The 21635-nt window shown below is 57.4% G+C and overlaps 1 protein-coding gene across 1 annotated transcript in view; it reads left to right on the plus strand.

Moving 5' to 3' along the window:
• The window catches only part of CACNA1E (calcium voltage-gated channel subunit alpha1 E), a 96279-nt gene extending 78943 nt beyond the window's left edge, over nt 1-17336 (plus strand). Inside the window, exons 37-48 of the mRNA XM_071751451.1 lie at nt 271-436; nt 539-666; nt 6744-6840; nt 8907-9012; nt 10168-10275; nt 10783-10883; nt 11145-11251; nt 11888-11996; nt 13218-13346; nt 14786-14966; nt 15729-15922; nt 16498-17336. Of these exons, the coding sequence (XP_071607552.1) occupies nt 271-436; nt 539-666; nt 6744-6840; nt 8907-9012; nt 10168-10275; nt 10783-10883; nt 11145-11251; nt 11888-11996; nt 13218-13346; nt 14786-14966; nt 15729-15922; nt 16498-17061 (1990 nt within the window). The 3' untranslated portion in view covers nt 17062-17336. The remainder of the gene's footprint in view (nt 1-270; nt 437-538; nt 667-6743; nt 6841-8906; nt 9013-10167; nt 10276-10782; nt 10884-11144; nt 11252-11887; nt 11997-13217; nt 13347-14785; nt 14967-15728; nt 15923-16497) is intronic.
• The last annotated feature ends 4299 nt before the right edge of the window (nt 17337-21635 follow it).

The raw sequence follows: 21635 nt of genomic DNA on the forward strand, positions 1-21635 counted from the left end.
CCCCCCATCCTGCCCCAAGGAGGATGTCTGTCTCCCAGATACTGGACCAGCTGGCTGTGGGGAGCTGGCCCGATATGCCAGGATTTTCAGCCTGGTGACTGCACTCATGTGGGTCCAGCCTGGCTGCTGAGCCAGCACCTCCCTGCTCTGTGTGCCAGGGATGGGATAAATTCAGGCCGAGGGATGCACGGCTGCTTGGGAGGCTTCTCCTGGGGACATCCCTCCCCAGGTCCCTCCTGTGGCACCTGAGCAGAGCTGTGTTGGGTGCAGGAGTGCCACAGGAGAGGCGTGGCAGGAGATCATGTTGTCCTGCCTGGAGGGCAAAGGCTGTGAGCCTGACACCACGGCGACCTCGGGGCAGAACGAGAACGAGCGCTGTGGCACCGACCTGGCCTACGTCTACTTCGTCTCCTTCATCTTCTTCTGCTCTTTCCTGGTGAGTTCCTCCTCCCGGGAGTCCCTCTCAACAGCCTGCACCCCCACCACGGGGTCATCTTGGCTCCCTCTACTTCTCTTGGCCTTTTCCCCTCGCCCTCAGATGCTGAACCTCTTTGTGGCGGTGATCATGGACAACTTTGAATACCTGACTCGGGATTCCTCCATCCTGGGCCCTCACCATCTGGATGAGTTCGTCCGGATCTGGGCAGAGTATGACAGAGCAGCGTGGTATGTAGCCAGCTCCTTCTCTCCCGAGCAGTCCTCTCAAAGCTGGTTTTTAAATGGGCATCTCTGAGTTCTGCTGTTCCTGTGGTACCCAGGAGAGTCAGGGAAGGGCTTCTCTCATTCCCTGTCTTTACAGCCGGGTCCTACAATGCCTGGTGGCACAGGCATCCTGGGGGATGGTGATCATGCTTTGCCATGGTGTTTACCCTGAGTTCTGGAGGTTCTTGCTTTCTCTCCCTTGGTCAGTGGACAGGTCCCTCTGAGCCTCCATGCACCAGCCGGGTGTCTCTGCCCTGGGAGTGGTGCCATCACCTCCTCCCCAGCACCCACTGCTCCCCATCTGAGTGGGGCTGAGTAATGGGGAGATGTGGGGGGTCTGCAAGGCTCCTGCCAAGTCACCTATGGAGGATCTTGTTGTGAGCCTGTTTGATGGGTGACCCTCTCTAGAGCCATGACCCACTACCCCTGTGCCAGGGAGCATGGGCACAAGAGCCCTTGGCAGCCACAGGTGCTCCCAAGGTATTTTTTATGACTAATATCATCAGCTCCTGGCCTGGTTTCTTCCACTGTTGCTGTCCGACCCCATCCCAGTTCAGACCTGGCCAGGTTTCTCCCTGCGTGGCCTCCTCCAGCACTGTTGCTGCTGTGCAGGGTCCCCGTGGGCAGGGGGGTTTGCTTGTTGGTGAGGGAAGAGGTCAGCACAGGTGAGTAGATGTGGACAGCTATAGAAGGGAGAGCAGTGAAACATCCAACTTCTGGCTGTGGGGCTTCTCACCCATGGCTGTTGGGAAGGATTTCCCCACACCAGGCATTTCATTCACTCTCTCCTCCCACACCACTGGCCTGGGTGTCTGGGACAGTCCCTGCAACAGCGTGTCTGAGCTGTCCTGTCAGGGCTGTGCACCCCTGTGACTTGTGAGCAAGCCATGCTCTTTCCTCATGATCCATAGGCAGTGGTTAGGGGCCGTGCAGAGGAGCTGGTGGTGCTGGGCACAGCCCTGGCCACGGTTGCTGGGTGAGGAACTGGTGAGTACATCCAAACGGGTCCCACCACCCCAGTGGGGCGGCAGCTCTGCATCCTGACACCGGGACTGTCGTGTGGAGGTCTCACGGGGGGGACTTCCCAGCACCAGGGGGGCTCAGGGATGGTTTTTACCCAGATGGTTGGGTTAGCTCTGGAGAACGGATGGGAGAAGAGCAAGGAGAAACCAGAGGCAAAGGTGCTGGGTAGGGTGGCACTGCTCTTCTTTGCCTCCTCGCATGGTTTCCCTCCAAGCTTGTCTTAAGGATGCCCAGGAGGCTGCAGCACGCTGCACCTCAGCACTTCCACCCCACATGGTCCTGCTTCCCAAAGGGCTCTGGGCTGGAGTGGAGTGGGAGCTCAGCATCCGACACCCCCTGCACCCTCTCCTGCCAGCTCTCCCCCTCAACCACCTTGTTATTCCAGGCTGTGCAGGAGGGCTCATCCTGCCATGGCTGCACCCAGGGCCGGGGAGGTGCTTCCTTGGGCCAGCTGGGGGGTGTCTTTGGGAGGGTTTGCTTCTAATAATGTGTACCCTTGGCAGAGCGTGGCCTGGTGCTGGGAGCACAGGACTGGATGGTGAGAGACCTTGGTGCTAGTGCCACAGCCACCAGTCACCAGCTGGTCACATTATCTCTCCTCACCTCAGGTTCCCCAGGGACTGGAGATAAAAGTGACTCGGCTGCCAAGGTCCCTGGGACCTTCTGAGGAGCAGGGAGTTGGCTGTGCCATGGCAGAGCTCTCAGGTGGTGTGATGGGACACAACTCCACCCGAAGGGCTCCTGGTGCCTAGAACCCAACCAAGCTGCAGGCTCAGCCCCTTTAAAGCCCCAGCCCTCTCCCAGCAGGCTTAGGTGGCCAGGGGCTCAGTGAGGAAGTGTGATGGGGTGGAGATGGGTCAAGTGTGAGGAGGTGTGGGCTCACTCTCGAGGAGAAGGCAGTAGCTGAGGCTCAGTCTTTCCCTCTCTGGGTCTGACAGAGCCAGAAGAAAAAGGCCCGTGCAGCCCAGGGATCCTGCCCCACGGATAGCCCTAACATGCCCCAGTGAAGCTCTCCATCCTCCCCTCTCAGTGTCCTATTAACCCACCTGTGCTTCCTTTGCAGCGGCAGGATCTCGTATAAGGATATGTACAAATTAGTACGGGTGATCTCGCCTCCTCTGGGCCTAGGAGAGAACTGCCCCTACAGGGTGGCGTGCAAGGTTTGCCTCCCAGTCCTCTGCCACAACCTGGCCACGGGACGCACCATCCACCCCTCCTTCCCCCCTGCTCCTCCTCCTCCTCCTCCACCACCACCACCGCACCCCCTGAGGGAACCCTGACCTTGCTTTCCTTCGAGTTTAAAGAGGTCCACGGCCTCCCAGAGCCAGCAGCTGTGCCCCCCAAGGGGAAGCAGGAGTGGGGCCAAGGGGGGGGCTCAGAGCCTCCCGGGGTGGGTTTCAACAAATTGCATCCCCCAGAGAGCCCCTGAGGAGCGCCCTCCCAAATGTCATCGTCCCTGCTTGGCTTCTCAAAGTGCCCTGGTATGGAAGGAGTTGTTTGGGGGGGCTTAGATGTGGTTTTTCTCCTGGGGAGAGAAGTGGGGAGCAACGGCAGGAGGATGTTGGGGGCTTAGCTGTTGTTCAGGAGAATGAGGACTGGGGGAGGATGAGGGTGACCCCTGTCCCTGGGAGATGTTGTGCTGTAACCAACAGTCTCTTCCTCAAATGTGGCACTTGGAGGACACACGACCACGTCTCTGGGGAGCAAGGCTCTTTGCTAGCCTTGGCTGTAGCTTTCTGGACCTGCTTGGGTGGTGTTGGCACCTCTGGAGCTCAGCAGCTCCTCTTCTGCTTGAGCCAGGCTCCTGGCTGCAGGCTCTGCATTTGGCCTCCTTACCTTAGAATCACAGAAGGGTTTGGGTTGGATGGGACCTTAATGTTCATCCAGTTCCAACCCCCTTGGCTATGCAGGGACACCTCCCACCTTGAAACCCCATCCAACCTGGCCTTGAACACTGCCAGGGAAGGGGCATCCACAGCCTCCTTGGGAAACCTGTTCCTTATGTCTCTCTGACTTGTACGTTTTTCTCTACATTTTATTTTGGGCTGGCAGTTGAGCAAAATCCTGCACCTGCTGCCTTCTCCAGTGTGGCCTGATGCCTCTGTCTGCATCCGTGGCATGAAAGGATGAACCGTGTCCTGCCACCACGTTGCTTCCAGATCCCAAGATGCCAACCCAACTGGCTCATCTTTGAGTTTGGGGAGCCTGCCCTGCACATCACAGTGCCCAGCTTCACCCTCCTGGGGACCACACCTTCATCAGAGCAAATAATGAGGCAGGGGGGACTTTCAGGAGCAGCCACCAACGTGTTCATGGTGAGGTGGACAGCCTGCTCTGAACAAGCTCAGGAATCTGCACAGGGGTGCAGCATGGTGGGGAAACAAATCCCCCAGGCCATTCCCAGCTGGGCTTACAAAGGGGCATTGATGTAGGAAGTCTTCTAGTGGAAGTCCAGCAAGCTCTGCCCTGACTCTGGGGAGAGCAGATTTTGTTAGGACTACATCCTGACAACCGGCTCCGCTCTCTGGGGCTATCTCTGCCTTTCTTCAACCCATCTGCTTCTAGCAGTCATGCAAAAGTAAGCCAAGGAGGTGAGCATCACCTTTCCCCCATAAAAGTAGCCCTTGGCATAGCAATGAGTCAGGCAAAGGCTCCACAGACATCCGTGTCCCTGTGGACATTTATTCCTGAATCTGCTCTCACATCCCTTGCTGCCCTGGTGCTCTGTTCCTAACAGCTGCTGTGGCAGAGTTCTGGTTTCCTAAGCACAGGAGGACAGATGTCCCCCAGATTTCCTCCTCTGCCACTCACAGGGTTCTCTCAGAGCACCAGGAATGAGCCATTATTGCCCAGTGGGTTCGCAGGCCACCTTGTGCCATAGCCACAGGGCAAATCTCCATCCAGACAGGGGCCAGATGGCCAGTGCTCCAATAAGGATGTGCCCATGCTGGGACCAGCTCCTGGGAGCCATCCTGTTCAGCTGGATGCCATCCCATGTGCCTTCCTGGGCTTCACTCCATGGGGATCTGGGTTCTGGGCACTGCTGTGCTGCTCAGAACGTTTTAAGGTCTCAGCTCTGAGAAGCAGCAGAGTGTGCAGCCCCTGGATGAGAGCAGCACAGTTCTCCTGGGGTTCTTCTTGGTTATTGGTGCAAACTCTTCCTCCCATGGGAGTCTGTTCCTCCTGCACTGTGCAGAGAATCTCTGGGTGAAGGACAGTGTCTGGTGTGTGCTGGGTGTGCTGAAATATCCCCTGCCAGGAAGGGTGGGTGGAAGATCACTGTCTCTCTTCTTTTTTTCTTTTTTTTGCACAAAGTTCTTGAGTGTGAAAATTTTGAGGTCAGACACCTCAAGCCAGTGCACACCCAGCTCTGCCAGGACAATGCTTATGGACTCCCAGACCTGGATATTTCCTCTTTGTCCTCCCATTTGACAGACTCCAGAGTTGTCCTCTTTCCAAGCCCTTCAGGTGTGTCAGGTCCCACAGGGGATGGCTTACCCAACCTCTTCTGTGCCTGCACCCCAAACAGTGTGGGGTTGTCACTATCTCTGGTTCACACCCAAAATGTCAGGACCCATCTGGGTGGGGCCCTCTTTGGCCTCTTTGCCTCCAAACCAGTGACACCCCTCAGAAGAGGAGATCCCTTCTCCCTTCTCCCTGCTGCTCTCATCAGATGGGTAGGGAAGAGGCCAAGGTCTAATGGGGAGCAGTTCCTGTCCCCCAGGCCATCCCAGCTGAGGGGGGGTTCCTCTCGGGCATCACCCTCCCAGCCCTGCTCTATGGGTCGGTGCCTTTGCCCATTTTGGGGCAAAAAAATTTGCCCTTTGCCTTTGGCACGTGTTTCCAGGTAGCCTTTGCCCATCACCCATCCCCAGCGGTGCAGAAGCCTGGTACAGGGGGAAGAAGAGGTGGCTGAGCCCAGGGTCCCTGGAGATGTCCTCGAGTGGCCTCCTGGAAGTGCAGAGAGAGAGGCACAGCCCAGGTACCTCAGCCTGGCTGAGGGACGGAGGTGCCATCAGATGTCCCACGTTTGGTGGCATCCCTGGCTGCAGCAGGTCCCTTGGGGTCGGTGCCAGCGGCCTCCCTGGGGAAACCCAAACCAAGCCCCGATGTTGGAAGACCCAGACAGCTGCCTCTGCTGAGACTCTTTAAACTCCAACCTGGTGGAACTTGCAGCCGCATGTGGGAGAGAGCCAGGGTGGGAGCATGGCATGTCCAACTTTTCCCTCCCAGTTTTGTGGTGTTTTTTTTTCAGCCGATCCAGCATGCCTTTTGCACTGGTGCATGGTGGGGAAGCGGTCCATCTGCCGAGCCAGACGGAAGCAACTGGGCATCTTCCTTTGACAAGTGACCCTGGCCCACTGCCTTCTATGCAAGATGCTGCCTCCCAATTGCATAGACCTGACGAGCTGGGGATACACAGCCTTCTGGCTATGGGTTAGGTGGCCACGCCGAGCATCACCCAGGCCCCGTCCCGGGAGGGAAGCGGCTCCGGAGGCCGCGGAGCGCTGCGGTGCAAACCACCCTTCTCTCAAATAACCCATGGCTCGAGTGCCGTGTATCTGATTTATACCACTCGCACACAGCCCTGGAACCTGTGGGAGAAGGAGGGGGCTGCCGGAGGGCTTCAGGAGAGGGGCTGAGAGCAGGGAAGGGCTCCCAGGCTGCTGGCGAGGCGGGCGCCGGGGGCCAGCGGCAGCAGAGAGGGGCGAGCTGCTCCCCGCCAGCATTCCTGGGTCTGTGTGAGCAGTGCTATAAATCCACATCAGGACAGTCTCTCACGTATGATTTGCCTTGATTAACGGGTTTCCTGTTCTTTTCCTGTTTGTCCGTTTTTTTTGGTTTGTTTTGTTTGGTTTTTTGTTTTTTTTTTTTGTGGTTTTGTTTTTTTTTTGTTGTTATGTTTTTACTTTCTCTCCTGTTTTCCTGTACTATTTTTTTCGTTCGTACGTTTTCCCCGGGAATGCCGCCTCTCTCTCTCTGCACCTCCCTCCCTCCCCTTCCCCCTCCATGAGCAGTGGCCGAATCCATTACACTGAGATGTATGAAATGCTGACTCTTATGTCACCACCGCTAGGCCTCGGCAAGAGATGTCCTTCCAAAGTGGCCTATAAGGTAGATCAACCCTTCCTTCTACGGGGTTAGAGCCGAGGAGGAGCCGGGGCTTGAGGGAGCTGTGGGAGGGGGGGCTGGGGAGGCTTTGGGGGTGTCCAATGTGTGTGGAGCTCGCTCCTGGCGTGCCCAGAAGAGCCCTGGCCGTGGTGTTTGGCCTCCGTTGCCCACGGACGCGGTGCTGCCGTGGCCATTTGCGAGCCTGGGGAGCTCTGGGGTGGAAGAGCCTCAGTGGAAGTGGAGGGGCAAGCTCAGCAGTAGTGTGGAAGTGGGAGGGCTGAGGAAAATGAGGTGAGGAGCAACCCCGTAGCACGCTTGCTCAGAGGGTGAGATGTCCTTTGGAGCTCACTAACCCAAACTTGTCCCCTGGGTGTGGAACCATCCTTGTCCTGACCAGCAGAGGACCAGCACTGAAGCCCATAGGGGTGGGAAGCAGAGGGGCAGTGAGGGCACATCCCAGAGGAGCAGCTCTGCAGGCACATTGGCATGAGCTGTCCCAAGGATGGCTTGGGCAAGGAGAAGCCAGGCGTCTTCCAAAGGTGGCTCTGAGCTTTATCCCCTGGTTCCTCCCGGGCTGGTGGCCCCCAGGCAGCTCACAGCACGGGAGCACTGTGAGTCCTGAGGGACACAGGGTAGGAGCTGCATGCCTTAGAAATGTGTAAGGGTTGAGTGCCAGGAGGACAGAGCCAAGCTTTTCTCAGGACAAGCTTTTCTTTCAACAACAGGACAAGAGGCAGTGGTTATAAACTGGAGCATAGGCGGTTCTGTATAAATATTAGGAAGAATTTTTTCCCTGTGAGGGGGAGGGAGCCCTGACCCAGGCTGCTCAGGGGGGTTGTGGAGTCTCCTTCCCTGGAGCCATCCAAATCCCCCCTGGATGTGTTCTGTGTGACTGCTGGAGGTGACCCTGCTCTGGCAGGGGGGTTGGAGCACTCCTTGATCTTTTGAGGTCCCTTCCAACCCCTGACTCTCTGTGACTTTGCTGAGGGTAGCAGCTTGCTAGGAGAAGACCTGGAGATACAAAGTGATGAGGTGCCCAGGTCTGGAGCAAACTGAAGCTTCTTTTGGCCATGGGCTGCTTCCTGCTGGCCCTTTGCCAGCACTCAGGGCTGGCAGGAGGGGGATTTCTGCACACTCCTGTCATCCTCTCCAGCTCTCGTGTTCAGTCACCCATGCATACATTCAACATCCCACTTTTCCAGGAGAAAAAGGAAGGCTTGAAGGCAGGGAAAGGACGTGAGAAGCCAGGTGAAAAGGAATGGGCAGGGAAGGGATGACCCAAGGTATTCACAAAGCAAAATATACTCTCTGGAAAGTGGATCTGGTCACTTTGGTTTGCACCTCGCCTGCCCAGGGTGGGGAAGGAGCATGGCGTGTCTAACCTGCCTTGGTTGCCCTTCTTTCTTTCCTTCTGCACTTTTTTTCCATCCCTCCTTCCCTTCCCCACCCTTGGATAATTTGGACCTTATGCATGTGCTGGCAAACTTCATCTCTGAAAGATGCAAAAAGGGAGCGCCAGGATGTAGCATGCTAGAGGAATCCAGCCCATCTGAAGTCCCTGCAGGTTAGGGACCCTCCTCTCCCCTGCCCCAGCTGGGAAGGGTTGAGAGCTGGAAAGCCAAACCTCCCAGGAGTGGAAACCTGAGCCCCCCTCTCCCCGTTCCTGTGTGTTCCCGCCTCCCACATCCCTGATGGGTCAGGCGAATCCTCCCCAAAGTGCCGGGAGGTGCTGGGGCAGCCCCGGTGCCACGGGGAGGGGGGCTCAGGGGCCATTCCTGGGGTACAGGAGGAGCCCTGGAAGGCAGTGAGCCGGTGTCCTGGGGTGGAAGGAGCCGGGGGTGGGGGGGTGGGGGTGGGGGGGGCGATCCTTGCCCTTCTTTTTTGGCTGTGCTGTTTTGACACTCTTTGTTGCTTTTTATTTTTTTCTTTTTTTTTTTTTTATTATTTTTTTTTTTTTTAACTTTTCTTTTTCCCCTTTTGTTTAATGTATAATTTCTTTTCCTCCAGCCTGGTCGATGTGTTTTTCGATATTGTTTTCCGTCCGCTGTTTTCTTCTCTCTCTTGCGCAGAGACTGGTGCTGATGAACATGCCCGTGGCTGAGGACATGACAGTCCATTTCACCTCCACCTTGATGGCCTTGATACGCACGGCCTTGGATATCAAAATTGCCAAAGGTGAGGCCGGTGGGGTAGAGAGGGCACCGAGCCAGGAGGGTTTCAGGAGTGCCCAGCACTCATCATCCTGTGGGCAGGCTGAGGACAGCAAAGCCAGACTGGGGAGGGTTGCTAAGAGCTGGGCATGGGGATGGAAGGGATTACTCTGAAGAGGAAAATTTCTGCTACTCTCTATTTAAAAAAAAAAAAAAAAAAAAAAATCTGCTTTTTTAATGGAAGAGATACCCAGTTTGCAACTAGAAGCTTCTTCTAGATAACAGCTCAGTGTCCACTATATCAAGGGGGAGAGAGAGAGAGAGAGAGAGAATTCCCCTTCTTCATGTGCAAAATCAAACCAAGGAGGGAAAAGATCACATGTGCTTGTCTAATATGAGGCTGGGAACAGAAATGTCTCTCTTTGGGGGAAGGTAAAATCTTTAGATTAGAGCAGGTAAACCCGCTTTGTTGTTGTTGCTGGAAAAGTTGTGTTTCACCCGATCAAAAGCTTCCTGCAGAAATCTGCCATGTTCAAAAACCTGAGCCCTGGGAATAAATCATCTCTTTGAAAACAGCCCAGCTCAGGGCAAGGTGTCAGCAGCAGCCCCGTGCCGAGGCAGCTCCTCTGGTTCAAGCCCCTCCAGCTAAAGCAGAGGGTTGAACCCGGGTCTCCTACAGCAGGGACACCCTGAGCTTGGGTGTCTCTGGTTGGCACGTGTTGGCAGCAGCTCCCTTTGAGCCTGGGTCTTCCTAAGCTCAGCAAAACTCTTCACTGCTGGCCAGAGAGCTCTCCTCTCCTGTGCAGGGTGTAAGGATTCCAACCAAGTGGAGCTGCTCTTCCACCAGCACATGATCTGCTTACCAGCAGAGAGAAAGTGGGGCAGCAGCAGGTGTGTGTGGGCTGGAGTGGGACTGGAGCCGCAGAGCCAGACCCAAGGCAGGCCTGGGGATGGCAGCTTTGTGTGGGAGGGCAGGGGACAGGGAGATGGAGGCACATATGGGAAGGGCTGGAGGAGTTTCCCTGCTAGAGCAGGAGATCAGCCTCACTGGTGCTACATTGCTCTGCCAGCCCAGGGAGAGCTGGGTGCTGCTTGTGAACCTCACTTCAGGATGGGAAAGGGGTTGGACTCTGATGGCCAAGTTTTGATGTATGTGGACCATTTTTTTTCCCCGTTAAAGGTGGTGCAGACTGGCAGCAGTTAGATTCTGAGCTTCAAAAGGAGATCCTGACTATTTGGCCTCACCTGTCCCAGAAGATGCTTGACCTCTTGGTACCCATGCCAAAAAGTGAGTCTCTGGGGGTGGGGAGAGGGTCTGTCATTGCTGCCAAGTTCCCATCATACCTGCGGCAGCTTCTTCCCAAAGCGAGGTGGGGACCCTTCAGACCTGTCCCCAGCTGGGGGAGAAGTGGAGAAAGGGTTGGTGTGGCTTCAGGCTGCCTTCTGCCTGGCTGCCTGGGAACCCTCCTGAAAAATCCCCAGTTTGCAGTGATCTGCTCCTGCCAAACCCTGTAAGTCTCCTGTAATTGCCTCTGGAGCATATCAAGGCAGGAGGCTGAGCATCACTTGCTCCATCACCTGTGATGGTGTGACAAAGATGTGTGTCTTGGCGACCTTGCCATGATGCTTTTGAGCCATCTCCATCCATTCTGTCTCCAGCTGTCTCTTGGAGCAGTGATCAGGCTTTTGAGCCCACAGCAGGGCTCTTCCCAAGATCCGCACCAGTGCCTTCAGTCCTGCTGTTTCTGTTAAGACAAACGTGTCCCCCACCTTCCTTCTCCTCTTGTGCTCTCAGCCTCTGACCTGACGGTTGGAAAAATATATGCAGCCATGATGATCATGGATTACTACAAGCAGAGCAAAGCCAAGAAGCAGAGGCAGCAACTGGAGGAGCAGGTGAGGCTCAGCCAGGGCATGGGGGAAGGAGGAGAGGGGGATGCTCAGGGCACCCTTGCTGCTTCCTGCCATGTCCTGACCAAACGTGAGGTGAGGATGGTGGTACAGGGTGGGCTTTGGTGATTACAAGGCACGTGTACACGTGTCCCTGACACTGAACACGAGCACCCTGTCACCATGCCTGTGGCAGGGACTGGGGTGAAGGACTGGGTGCTCACCTGCACTTCCCACAGGCTCAGCTTCTTCCTTTCTTCGACACAGAAAAATGCCCCCATGTTCCAGCGCATGGAGCCATCCTCCTTGCCACAGGAAATCATCTCAAATGCCAAGGCTCTGCCTTACCTCCAGCAAGAGACACTCTCAGGCCTGTGAGTACTGCCCTGAGAAAAGAGGAGGTAGTCTTGGTGCTTTTCTGTTCCTGCAGCCCTTGTTTTGTTCTCTGGAGCTGACACTGAGATGCACAGAGGATTAAAGAGCAGCTGAGGGTAGGGGCAACCCAGTCCAGGGCACAAAGCTCCTGGGACAAAGCTTTTGCAGGGTCCCAGGTGGCTGGGGTGTCTCAGTGTCACCCACAGCAGCAAAGGTGGCCAAGAGGAGCAGTCAGATGTTTGCTGAGATGCTCTTCTTGCAGGACCATCTCTTACCTAGAAGTGTCTGGGATGGACCTGAACTTCTAGAGCAGCTGAGAAGCAGGTCCCTGGGTGGTGCAAGGTCACTGGGGGATCCCAGCAGCCTGGCAGGTGGGAATGAGATAGTGTGGGTTCCTGGCATTGGGATGTCCCCAGGTAGTCCTGAACTGGGATGTTCCCACTGCTGTTACGGGACCTGTAGTGCTCATGTTCTCTCCTGCCTGGTCCTTTCCACCACTTCACCTCTCCAAGGGACAAGTCTGGGGTGTCTGGGCAGCCTGGGGGTCAAGGACAGGGGCTCTGCAGCTCGGAGCTGCTGGAGATGCCCGGTGATGGCAGCCTCGAGGCCTCTCTGAACCTGGACTGTCTTTGCAGGAGCAGCCGGAGCGGGTTCCCCTCCCTCAGCCCACTCTCACCACAGGAGATTTTCCAGCTGGCCTGCATGGACCCGGCCCACGGGCAGTACCAGGAGCACCAGTCTCTGGTAAAGTCCCACACTGCCTGGCAGGGGCTCGCCAGCCATCCCGGGGGGGGGTGCTGGTGGGCACTGGGAGGTGTGGGGCTGCTGGCACAGCAGTGGAACTCTGCTCCCTGCCCCCCTGGGGAGGGATGGCAGCTGCTGGGTGACAGATGGGTCCACGGCAGGGGACAGACATCCCTGGGAGGGCCCCAGCTGGGGCTCTGGACCCTCAGCTCTGCCCAGGCACTGGGGATGAAGCCATCCCTGGCCAGTGGGGCCGGGCACCAGCAAATGCTTTTGGGGTGAGAGGCACGAGCAGGGTGCAGCGTCCTGCAGCAAAGCATCCTTCTCTTCACAGGCTGCTCCTTTTTCCACTGAGCGCTCGTTTCAGTGGGTTGTACCATGCTGAGTGATGGTATCTGATGTTTTTCGGATTCGTGTTTCATTTTGTTGTCAGTCCTGGTGTCCCTGGTCCCAAACTGAGCTGTCTAAAGTGTCTCCAGCGGGAGCAGACGCCCCCGGCCTCCCGTGGATGCCGGCAGCAGCAGTGTCTGTCTGTCTGTCTGTATATATTTATATATACACACATGTACCAATATCCCTGTGTCTGTGGGTGCCCTTGCACACCACCCTGACACCCACTGGATGTGGTGTCCTACCACTGCCCATCTCCAGCCCTGTCCGTGTCCCCAGGGTCTGTAGCACGTTGTGTCAGCTGTGTGCCCTGCCCTGCCCCAGCCCCCCTGGCACTGCCACTCTCCTGCTGGCAGGGAGGTGGCAGGTGTGGCTCCCCCCTCCCCAGAAGGTCACCTTCTAGCAGATCTCCAGGGTCACTCCCTGCCCAGCTCCTTTGACACCACATCCTCTACAGAGGAGCTCCCTTAATTGGGAAGGAACCTGTGGCATGCTTTATTTTAATATGAGCCCTGAAAACTTTTATTTTAATATGAGCCCTGAAAAGCAGGGTCAGAGGGAAAAATCCCCTACACGTGTCCCCTTCTGGTGCAGAGCATTCCCAGACCCAGGCAGGGTTTCCACTGCCACTGCAGAGGTGAAGACAAAGAGACCAGCAGGCCAGGCAGAAGCACCGTGTCTGGGCTCACCAAGCGGTGGATTGTGACTGGGAGATGATTTTTCAGTGAGGGATGAGGTGTCTGAGCCTCCTTTTTTGGCCCACATGACTTGCACACGGGGCTGCCCTGCTCCAGCCCCATCCCAAGAGCTCGGCTGTGTGTTTGTTTCCAGGAGCCAGAGGTTAGGGAATTTCAAAGAGTGCAGCCCTCTAGCCGTGGCAGCTACCTTCCCGTGGACACTCAGGACCACGCTGTCTCTGGGAGGGCCTCCTCCATGCCTCGTCTCACTGTGGATCCCCAGGTAAAACCAAGCAAAGCCCCCCTGGGTGCTGGGTCCCAGCCAAGCCCACCAGGTGATGCTGGGGCTTCTCTCTGCTCTCAGCGAGTCCCGTGAGCCCCAGGGCTGATACCAGAGCATCTCCCCATCTTTTTGGGGTGCTGCACAAGTAGAGGAGCTGCTGTTTCCCTACGTGGTGGACACCAGCAGCAGAGAGCAGCCAGGGGAGCTGATCTCCTGGCCCGTGGGGAGGTCCGAAGTAGAGCAGGACCATGCTGGGAGGTTGCAGGGTCCCCCCTCCTTTCCTCAAGCCCTGGGTGCTGGCTGAGGTTCAAGGAGTCCCAGCCTGGCCGTCAGATGCTCTCCCAGGAGATGAAACTCCTTCTCCTTCCTTTCCTGTTGTCCCAACACACACGCTTCTCCGTCTGTCCAGGGGAACCCAGGCCACATCTCACCTCCTCATTTGTCTCCTTGGTTTCTCTGTTGTTCTGTCTTGTACTTGGCCTCCACCAACACACAGACTCTCTTACGGGGTTGGGTTTTGCCGTGAAGCCTCTGGGTCTGCTTTCCCACCGAGGTCCTTGTGGCACCTGGAGGGGGGAGGGTGTGTGAAGAGGAAAGGAGGCTTTGCCCTGTGGGCTTTATTGACCATTGGCAGCAGGGGAGATGATCAGGAGGAGGAGATGGGAGGAGAAAGGGCACAGAGGGGAGAGAGGGAGAATGGCCCAAGGCTGCAAAGGCAGAAAGCTGCTAGAAGAAAGCAAAGGAAAATGTGGAAGGAGGTGATGTTTTGCATGAAACATATGAGAATGTAACCTAGGAGGGGAGAAGGCAGAAAGCAGAGGCATGGGAAGGAGAAAGGAAAGGAGAGGGATGATAAACAACAGCATGAGGTGGGAAGAGCAGGAATGAGTGCAGGAGAAGGGATGTGGGGATAAAGGAGGATCAAGAGGAACCAGTGCAGCCAGGAACATTAACACCAAGAGAGGGGCACTGGAGGATCCCCCCTCTCTCAGTGATTTCTTCTTCTTTGAAGTCTTTCTTTGCTCCACTCACTCCTGCTTGTAAGGCAGGGAGGGATGCTGTGACATTCTGGGGGGCTAAGTCCTGACACCCCCCTCTCCCCCATGTCCCCACACCTTCCCATCAGCTGTTGCTGCTCCCACCCCAACCCGCAGAGCCTTGGCTTCAATCCTAGCAGCTGACTTTGCTCGTGGAGCACCATCCCCAGCCAGCTGTGGCAGGGGGGCCCGCAGGCACCAAGGCTACACCCCACTTTCCTGCCCCACTCCCACCCCTGATTTCTGCAGAAATGCTCGGGGGGGTGGCAGTGCTGGGGTTGGCCATCCCCCCTCCCCATCCCAGGAGCTGCTGTGCCAGCTTGACCGCTGTCCCCCCACCCTGTCCCCCAGCCCTGCCTGGCACTGACCCCCTCCCCGGCTGGCCGGGGTTGCTCCTTCCAGGTGGTGACAGACCCCAGCTCCATGCGGAGATCGTTTTCCACCATCCGGGAGAAACGGACCAACAGCTCCTGGCTGGATGAGTTCTCCATGGAGCGCAGCAGTGACAACACCTACAAGTCCCGCAGGCGCAGTTACCACTCCTCCCTCCAGCTCTCTGCCCGGCGCCTCAACGCCGACTCGGGTGAGTCCCAGCCCACCCCACCCCACCCCAGGAAACCCCCCGGTGCAGGAAGGATGTGGAGCTGCTGGAGAGAGGCCAGGGCAGGCCACAGAAATGGTGAGAGGGCTGGAGCAGCTCTGCTCTGGAGCCAGGCTGGGGTGTCCAGCCTGGAGAATGTTCTGGGGAGACCTCAGAGCACCTTCTGCTCTGCAGGGGCTCCAGGAAAGCTGAGGAGGGATTTGGGACAAGGGCATGGAGTGAAAGAACAAGGGGTGATGGCTTTAAACTGAAAGAGGGGAGATTTAGGTTAAACATTAGGAAGACGTTGGAATGGGCTGCCCAGGGAAGTAGTGGATTCTCTGTCCCTGGAGATAAAAAGGGACTGGATGTGGCACTTAGTGCCATGGTCTGGTAACTGCAGCAGTAGTGGAACAAGGGTTGGACTTGATCTCAGAGGTCCTTTCCAACCCAGCCCATTCTATGAATCTATGATTCTATGAAATTCTTTCCTGTGAGGGTGCTGAGCCCCTGTCCCAGGTTTCCCAGGGAAGCTGTGGCTGCCCCATCCCTGGCAGTGTCTCAGCCCAGGTTGGATGGGGCTTGGAGCACCCTGGGCTGTGGGAGGTGTCCCTGACCATGCAGGGGGTTGGGAATGGATGAGCTTTAAGGTCCCTTCCAACCCAAATTAGACTGGGATTCTGTGATAATGCCAAACCAAACCCCCACCCCAGCCAAGCATCCTGGGGAGAGGGAAGGGTGGTGACTGATGGGGGTGTCCTTTAGGCCACCGGTCCGAGGGTCACCGCTCGGGGGGCAGGGAGCGGGGCCGATCCAAAGAGCGCAAGCACCTGCTGTCCCCTGACATCTCCCGCTGCAACTCCGAGGAGAGGAGTCCCCAGGCACAGGACGAGTCGCCGGAGCGGCAGCGCGAGTCCCGGTCACCCAGCGAGGGCAGGTCACAGACACCCAACAGGCAGGTGGGTGACAAAAATCCCCTCCTAAAGGCAAAGAGGTTGGTAGGAAAAGCTCCTTGCAGAAACCGGGAAAATAAGGCCCAGCCCCAGGAGCTCTGCACCATCTTTTCTCCCTCTGGTGTTACCTCCGTGTCCCCTTTGATCTGAGAAGGTTGGGGCTGCTCGGGCACCCTGCAGAGCACCAGGGGGGATGGTTGGATCTCCAGGCTGACCCTCTGACTGCTGTGGCATCTGCTGCCCACCAAGGTAGCCATGTCCCAGCTACAGGAGCCTGGAGATGCCCATAGCAGTGTGCTCCAAGCCCGCAGAGATGCTGCCTGTGGAGACCAGCAGCCCCAGAGCCTTGAGCTCTTCCCACAGCCGGCTTTGCGGGTGCTTTTTACTTCTGACTGCCAGGAGCAGACGGCATCCAGGTCCCCAGAGCAGACCCTGAGGCAGGGACAGGGGGCAGCAGGGTCCTCAGCCCATACAGAGGATGCAGGGGGGGGGGGGGAGCGCAGGTTTGGGGTGAGAGGAGGGGGGCGCCCGCCCCTCCCCGTTGCCCCTGTATCCCCCCAGCGTGTTTCGCTGCCTTGCAGGGCACGGGCTCCCTGAGCGAAAGCTCCATCCCCTCCATCTCGGACACCAGCACCCCCCGGCGAGGCCGCCGCCAGCTCCCGCCGGTGCCCCCCAAGCCGCGGCCCCTCCTCTCCTACGCCTCCATGCTGCGGCACGGCGGGGACGGCTCTCCCCCCGGCCAGGAGAGGGAAGGGGTCTCCTCGCTCCTCTCCTCCGTCCTGGAGCCCAACGCAGCCATCGCCGCCGCCGCCGTCGGCCTGGCCACCGAGTCTTCCAGCTCCCCGGCGGGGGGCAAGCAGAGCCGGCAGTCCACCCCGCAGCGCTACATCTCCGAGCCCTACCTGGCCCTGCACGACGACTCGCACGCCTCAGACTGCGGTGAGGAGGAGACCCTCACCTTCGAGGCGGCCGTCGCCACCAGCCTCGGCCGCTCCAACACCATCGGCTCGGCCCCGCCGCTGCGGCACAGTTGGCAGATGCCGAACGGGCACTACCGGCGGCGGAGGCGAGGGGCAGGGCAAGGCGTGATGTGCGGGGCCAGCATCGACGTGCTCAGCGACACCGAGGAAGACGACAAGTGCTAAACTAGCCCTTCAAACCCCGCCCCACCCCCTCGCCGTCCCCCCCCTCCCAGCCATCTCGGCTCCGCTCCCCCTGCCTCCCCCCCACCTCCCGTGCCCGCCATCCTGCCCCTCTCCAATGCATGCTCTTCGCCACGCCTGGGAATGAAAACAAAACCAAAAAAAAAAAAGACAAAAAAAAAAAAACACACAAAAAAAAACCCAAATGCAGGGGAAAAGGAGGAAGGTAAAAAAAAAAAAACAAAACAAAAAAACCCATAAAACAAGGCAAAAACAAAACATAAAACCAAAACCGACCGGAACATAGGGGGGAAAAAAAAGAAAAAGAAAAAGAAAAAAAAGTCTTTGTGCAAAAAAAAAAAAAAAAAAAAAAAAAAATTAAAATATGTCGACTTTCATTTATTACTATCACTTTTTTTCTGCACAGAGAAGCTTATTTGATGGGCAGTGGAGCATCCTGGCTGGGCTTGTGTGTTGGAGGGGGGCACGAGAGAGCCCCCCCAGCCACAGCCCCACTCCCTGCCCCGAGCAGGCCCCCTGGGAAGGCTCATCCCGATGGATTTCTGCTTCCCGAGGCTGGAGAGTCCCAGCAAGGGGCTACCAGGGGCCCCCTTTGCTCTGTCTCTCGGGCTTGTGCTGCTGTGGCTTTGCATTTCCCTCCCCGAGGGTCTCATCCAGCCTGGGAAAGGGGCGAGGTGTGATGTCAGGGGGCACCCGGCAGACCAGACAGGCTCTGCCTGGCCTAGAGGGGGGCAAAACCAAAGCCAACTGGTTTGTACTGGGGGAAGGTGGGGAGCTCAGCGCTGCCGGGTGTGTCCTGGCTCCCACCAACATCCATTTATTCCTCTGCAGAGAACTCCAGGTGTGGCTGCGCGTGTACATACGGGGGGTGTGTGTATATATATTTATATACTGTATATATAAAGATATACACATACGTGGATTTGTTTTAGTCCTCTGACAACACTGGGAAGCCCCTTGGGGTTCTCACTGCCCACACCCCCCCTTTTGGGGGGGGTTCAGACCCAAGCCTCCCCTGGGGGGGCTGCCGCACACCCGTCGCTCCAGCAGGCCTTTGGGATTGTCACCCTGCTCCATCCCAGATGTTTCCAGGGGTGGGTATTGCATTTTTTTTTTTTTCCACCAGAAGTGGCCTGCGGGAGCGGGATGCCCGAGGGACAAGGACAGGCTGTCCCCGGGGGTGATGGCAAACCTCTCAGAGGCCTCTCTGCTGTGTTTTCCCAGGAAGAGAAGATTCCCACGTCCGCAGGGGAGAGAAGATGTGCGTGTGTGACGGTATGCTAAGCCCTGTCCTCCTGCCAGAGGAGCCTGGCTTTGGCACCTCCTCTGACTCAGTTTCCCCTTTGAAGGGGAGCTGGCTGGGTCTGAAACCCCCCCCAGCTCAGTCACAGGGGCAGGTGGGTCTCTGAGAGCTGGTGGGTGTCTAAAATCCTCAGGGCTTTGGGAGAGGAGCCTGGTACAAGGAGGGTGAGCAGGGGGGCTCATTCCTCCTGGAAGTACTGAAAATGCTCTACAGGGCCACCTTCCAGCCTTGGGCATTAATTAATCCGGTAATTGCATGCTGTTGGCTCTGCCAGCCCAGGGGGATGCTGGTAGCCTTGTGGTGATGGGTGCGTGGCTCAGCCCAGTGGTTTCTGCTGGGAGCTGTGTCCATTGTCCTGCTGAGCCAGAGGGTGCTGTGCCTTTGGAGCCTCAGGGAACGGTTTGCTCCATGGGCCGGGGGTCTGGTCGGTGTGGTTGGACCAGGTGTGGCCATGGGTCTGGGAGATGGGATGTGGCTGGGCAGGGGGAGGTGGCACAGCCCTTGTCCTGCCCTCCCTCCTGCCCAGGGCTTTGCTCTGATGCTGATGCTGGTTGTCCTGGTCTGGGGCCTCAGGGCCGTTCAGCCCCTCAGGCTTTGCTTGGGTCCTGGGTAACCCATATTCAGGCTCCAAGGAGACCTTAGAGCACCTTCCAGTACCTGAAGAGGCTACAGGAGAGCTGGGGAGGGGCTTTTGACAAGGGCTTGGAGGGATAGGAGAAGGGGGGAATGGTGTCAAGTTGAAAGAGAGTGGGTTCAGATTAGACATTAGGAAGAAATTCTTCACTGTGAGGGTGCTGAGCCCCTGTCCCAGGTTTCCCCCAGAAGCTGTGGCTGCCCCATCCCTGGCAGTGTCTCAGCCCAGGTTGGATGGGGCTTGAAGCAACCTGGGCTGGTGGGAGGGGTCCCTGACCATGACAGGGAGGTTGGAACTGGATGATCCAATTTGGTTGGAACTAGATTCCAACCCAATTAATTCTGTGATTCTAGGAGTCTGATTCTGTGTCTTCTTCTCCCAATGGAAAAATGCTGTGGGCACAGAGCCCACTCCTGTGTGTGCAGATCAACCCCTACCCTGATCACTCTGCGAGCTCCCCCAGAGCTCTGCAAATCCCAGCACTCCAAAGGCTGTCCTTTGGTCATGGCCCAAACACATCTCCCCAGTGGTCAAGCACCCAAGGAGCAGGTTCTGCTTATGGGACCAAACCTTGCTTGGTTCCAGCTGATGGGTGACACCTCTGCTGTCCCCGCTTGCCCCACGCTTCCTGAGCAGATGCTTCCAGCTGCCGAAGGATCCAAAAATTCCCTAGGAAGCCCTCTCCATCTCTCAGGCTCAGCTTCTGCATCCCCCTCTCAATGCCTGAAGGCAAGCTGTGCCCCAGGCAGCTGTGGGGAAGGAGCTGGTTGGTGGCGTGGCCATCTCCTGTCCCCTTCTGGGCATCTCCTGGATGCTCTGGCAGTTTGGAGGAGCCAGATGTAAGGAGCAGGATGGGACCTGGTGGGGGCCAGGGCTGGGGTGGTGCTGGGGGCCGGGGGAGGCAATGCTGAACCTGCTCTAAATAGAGGTGCTGGCATGGTCTGGTTCTGAAGGCAGGAAGGTGTGTGACAATGCACCAGGCTCTGAGTAACTGGGAGGGGAGGAGGTGGCTTTTTGTGTCTGTGCCTGCTGGGTGGGAGGGAGGCAGGGATCCTCTTGGAGGTGGGGGCACCGTTTCATGCGGATTTTCCAGCTTTGGGAATTTTTCTTTCCTTGGCCCCGGAAAGGGGAGATGCTCTGCTGTGGGGGCACAAGCTGGAGCTGAGACCCTCGGGGTGCACCCACATGTGGCTGTAATGTCCAAACCTGAGCTTTTTGGCATGTAAGAGCTTTATTTTACTAACATATAGAAACTGTATGAAGCAAACCAGAGCCCCTCTTTTTTCCAAGGGGGGGGTGGGTTCAAAGAGAGCCTGCTCCTGTCTCTCCTGCAGTAGCCCATGGCAGGAGGGTGGGCAGGAACCTGTGAGGATAAGGTGGCACCTCCAAAGCATGTCTGAAACCAAAAACAACCCTCGGAAGAATCACAGAGAGACTCCTCCGAGGTGTGGGGGGGAGGAGAAACAGCCCCGAGGCACTGCCGCAGCCTGCGTCTGGTTTTTCAAGATGCTGGACTCACTTTGCTGCTGTTTGATCTCTTGCCCGTGGCTTTTTTACCATCTCCATCCCCTCCTGGACACCAGGGATCTGCCATGGGTGGCTGCTGGCTGGGCTTGACCATGTCAGGGAGGATGAGAAAGTGGGGGATGTGTTTCAACCACTGCCTGCATAGGAGCAGCCCCCGCCCAGGCAGGAATTCACCAGCAGCATGCAGCTGGTTCCCAGTTGGGTTCAAAGCTCCTGGAAGGACTGGGGAGGGTGTGTGGGGAGATGAAGCAGCCCCAGAGCCCTGCTGTCCCCTCCGGGCTGGCTGTCCCAGCCCCATCCTCCTGTCCCCTCACCCCAAGTGCAGGTCTGGTGGCTCCCGGGGGGTGGGAGATGCTCTGTCCTCACACCCCGGGCACTGGGGTGGGGTGGTGGCACAGAACGTGCTCGTTTGGGCCCCTCTGGGGAACCAGACTGACCGATGGAGATGTACAACTTCAATGCTTTTTGTCAAAAGGAAAGAAAAATAAAACCTTGTTGTAAAGAACTTCCCTGGAGCCCGTCTTGTTGGCACAGCCCCCCCAAGAACCCTGGTGGGGCTGTGGGGACACCGAGTGAGCCTTTGGAGCCTGGCACAAGGTCCCTGTGGCAGGGAGGGGGTGGCACAGCCCCCCCAGGGTGGGCACTGCAGTCACCCCTGCATCCCTGTGGTCCCCAGGCAGGGCTGGGGAGGTGCAGAGGAGGGGGGAAGGACACTTGTGATGGGTTGGCACCCCGGGGACCTGTGCCTTGTGCCCTGGGCTGCATCCAGACGCAGCAGCTGAGGGGCTGGGGGGTACAGGGGGCTGGGACCAGGAGCCTGAGCAGCTCTTGGCAAAGGCACAGCAGCAAACTGGTCTGGGGATGTAGGGATCGTTCTGGTGACACTGGATCCTTGGAGAAATGTAAGGGAACAGCAGCCCCTAAGGGATCGGGAAAACTGCTGGGATCTGGAGCTTTGGGCTCTTCAAACAGCTTGGCCACCCCTCCACACCTGCACCCAGGAGGTGTCAGGTGGCTTCAGAAGCTGCTGCCTGGTCCCAAGCTCACACTTGAGTTGTCAAGTAAAGGTGCTGAAGTCAGATCTTTTTTTTC

The sequence above is a fragment of the Heliangelus exortis genome, chromosome 8 (assembly GCF_036169615.1).
Source record: "Heliangelus exortis chromosome 8, bHelExo1.hap1, whole genome shotgun sequence".
NCBI lineage: Eukaryota > Metazoa > Chordata > Aves > Apodiformes > Trochilidae > Heliangelus > Heliangelus exortis.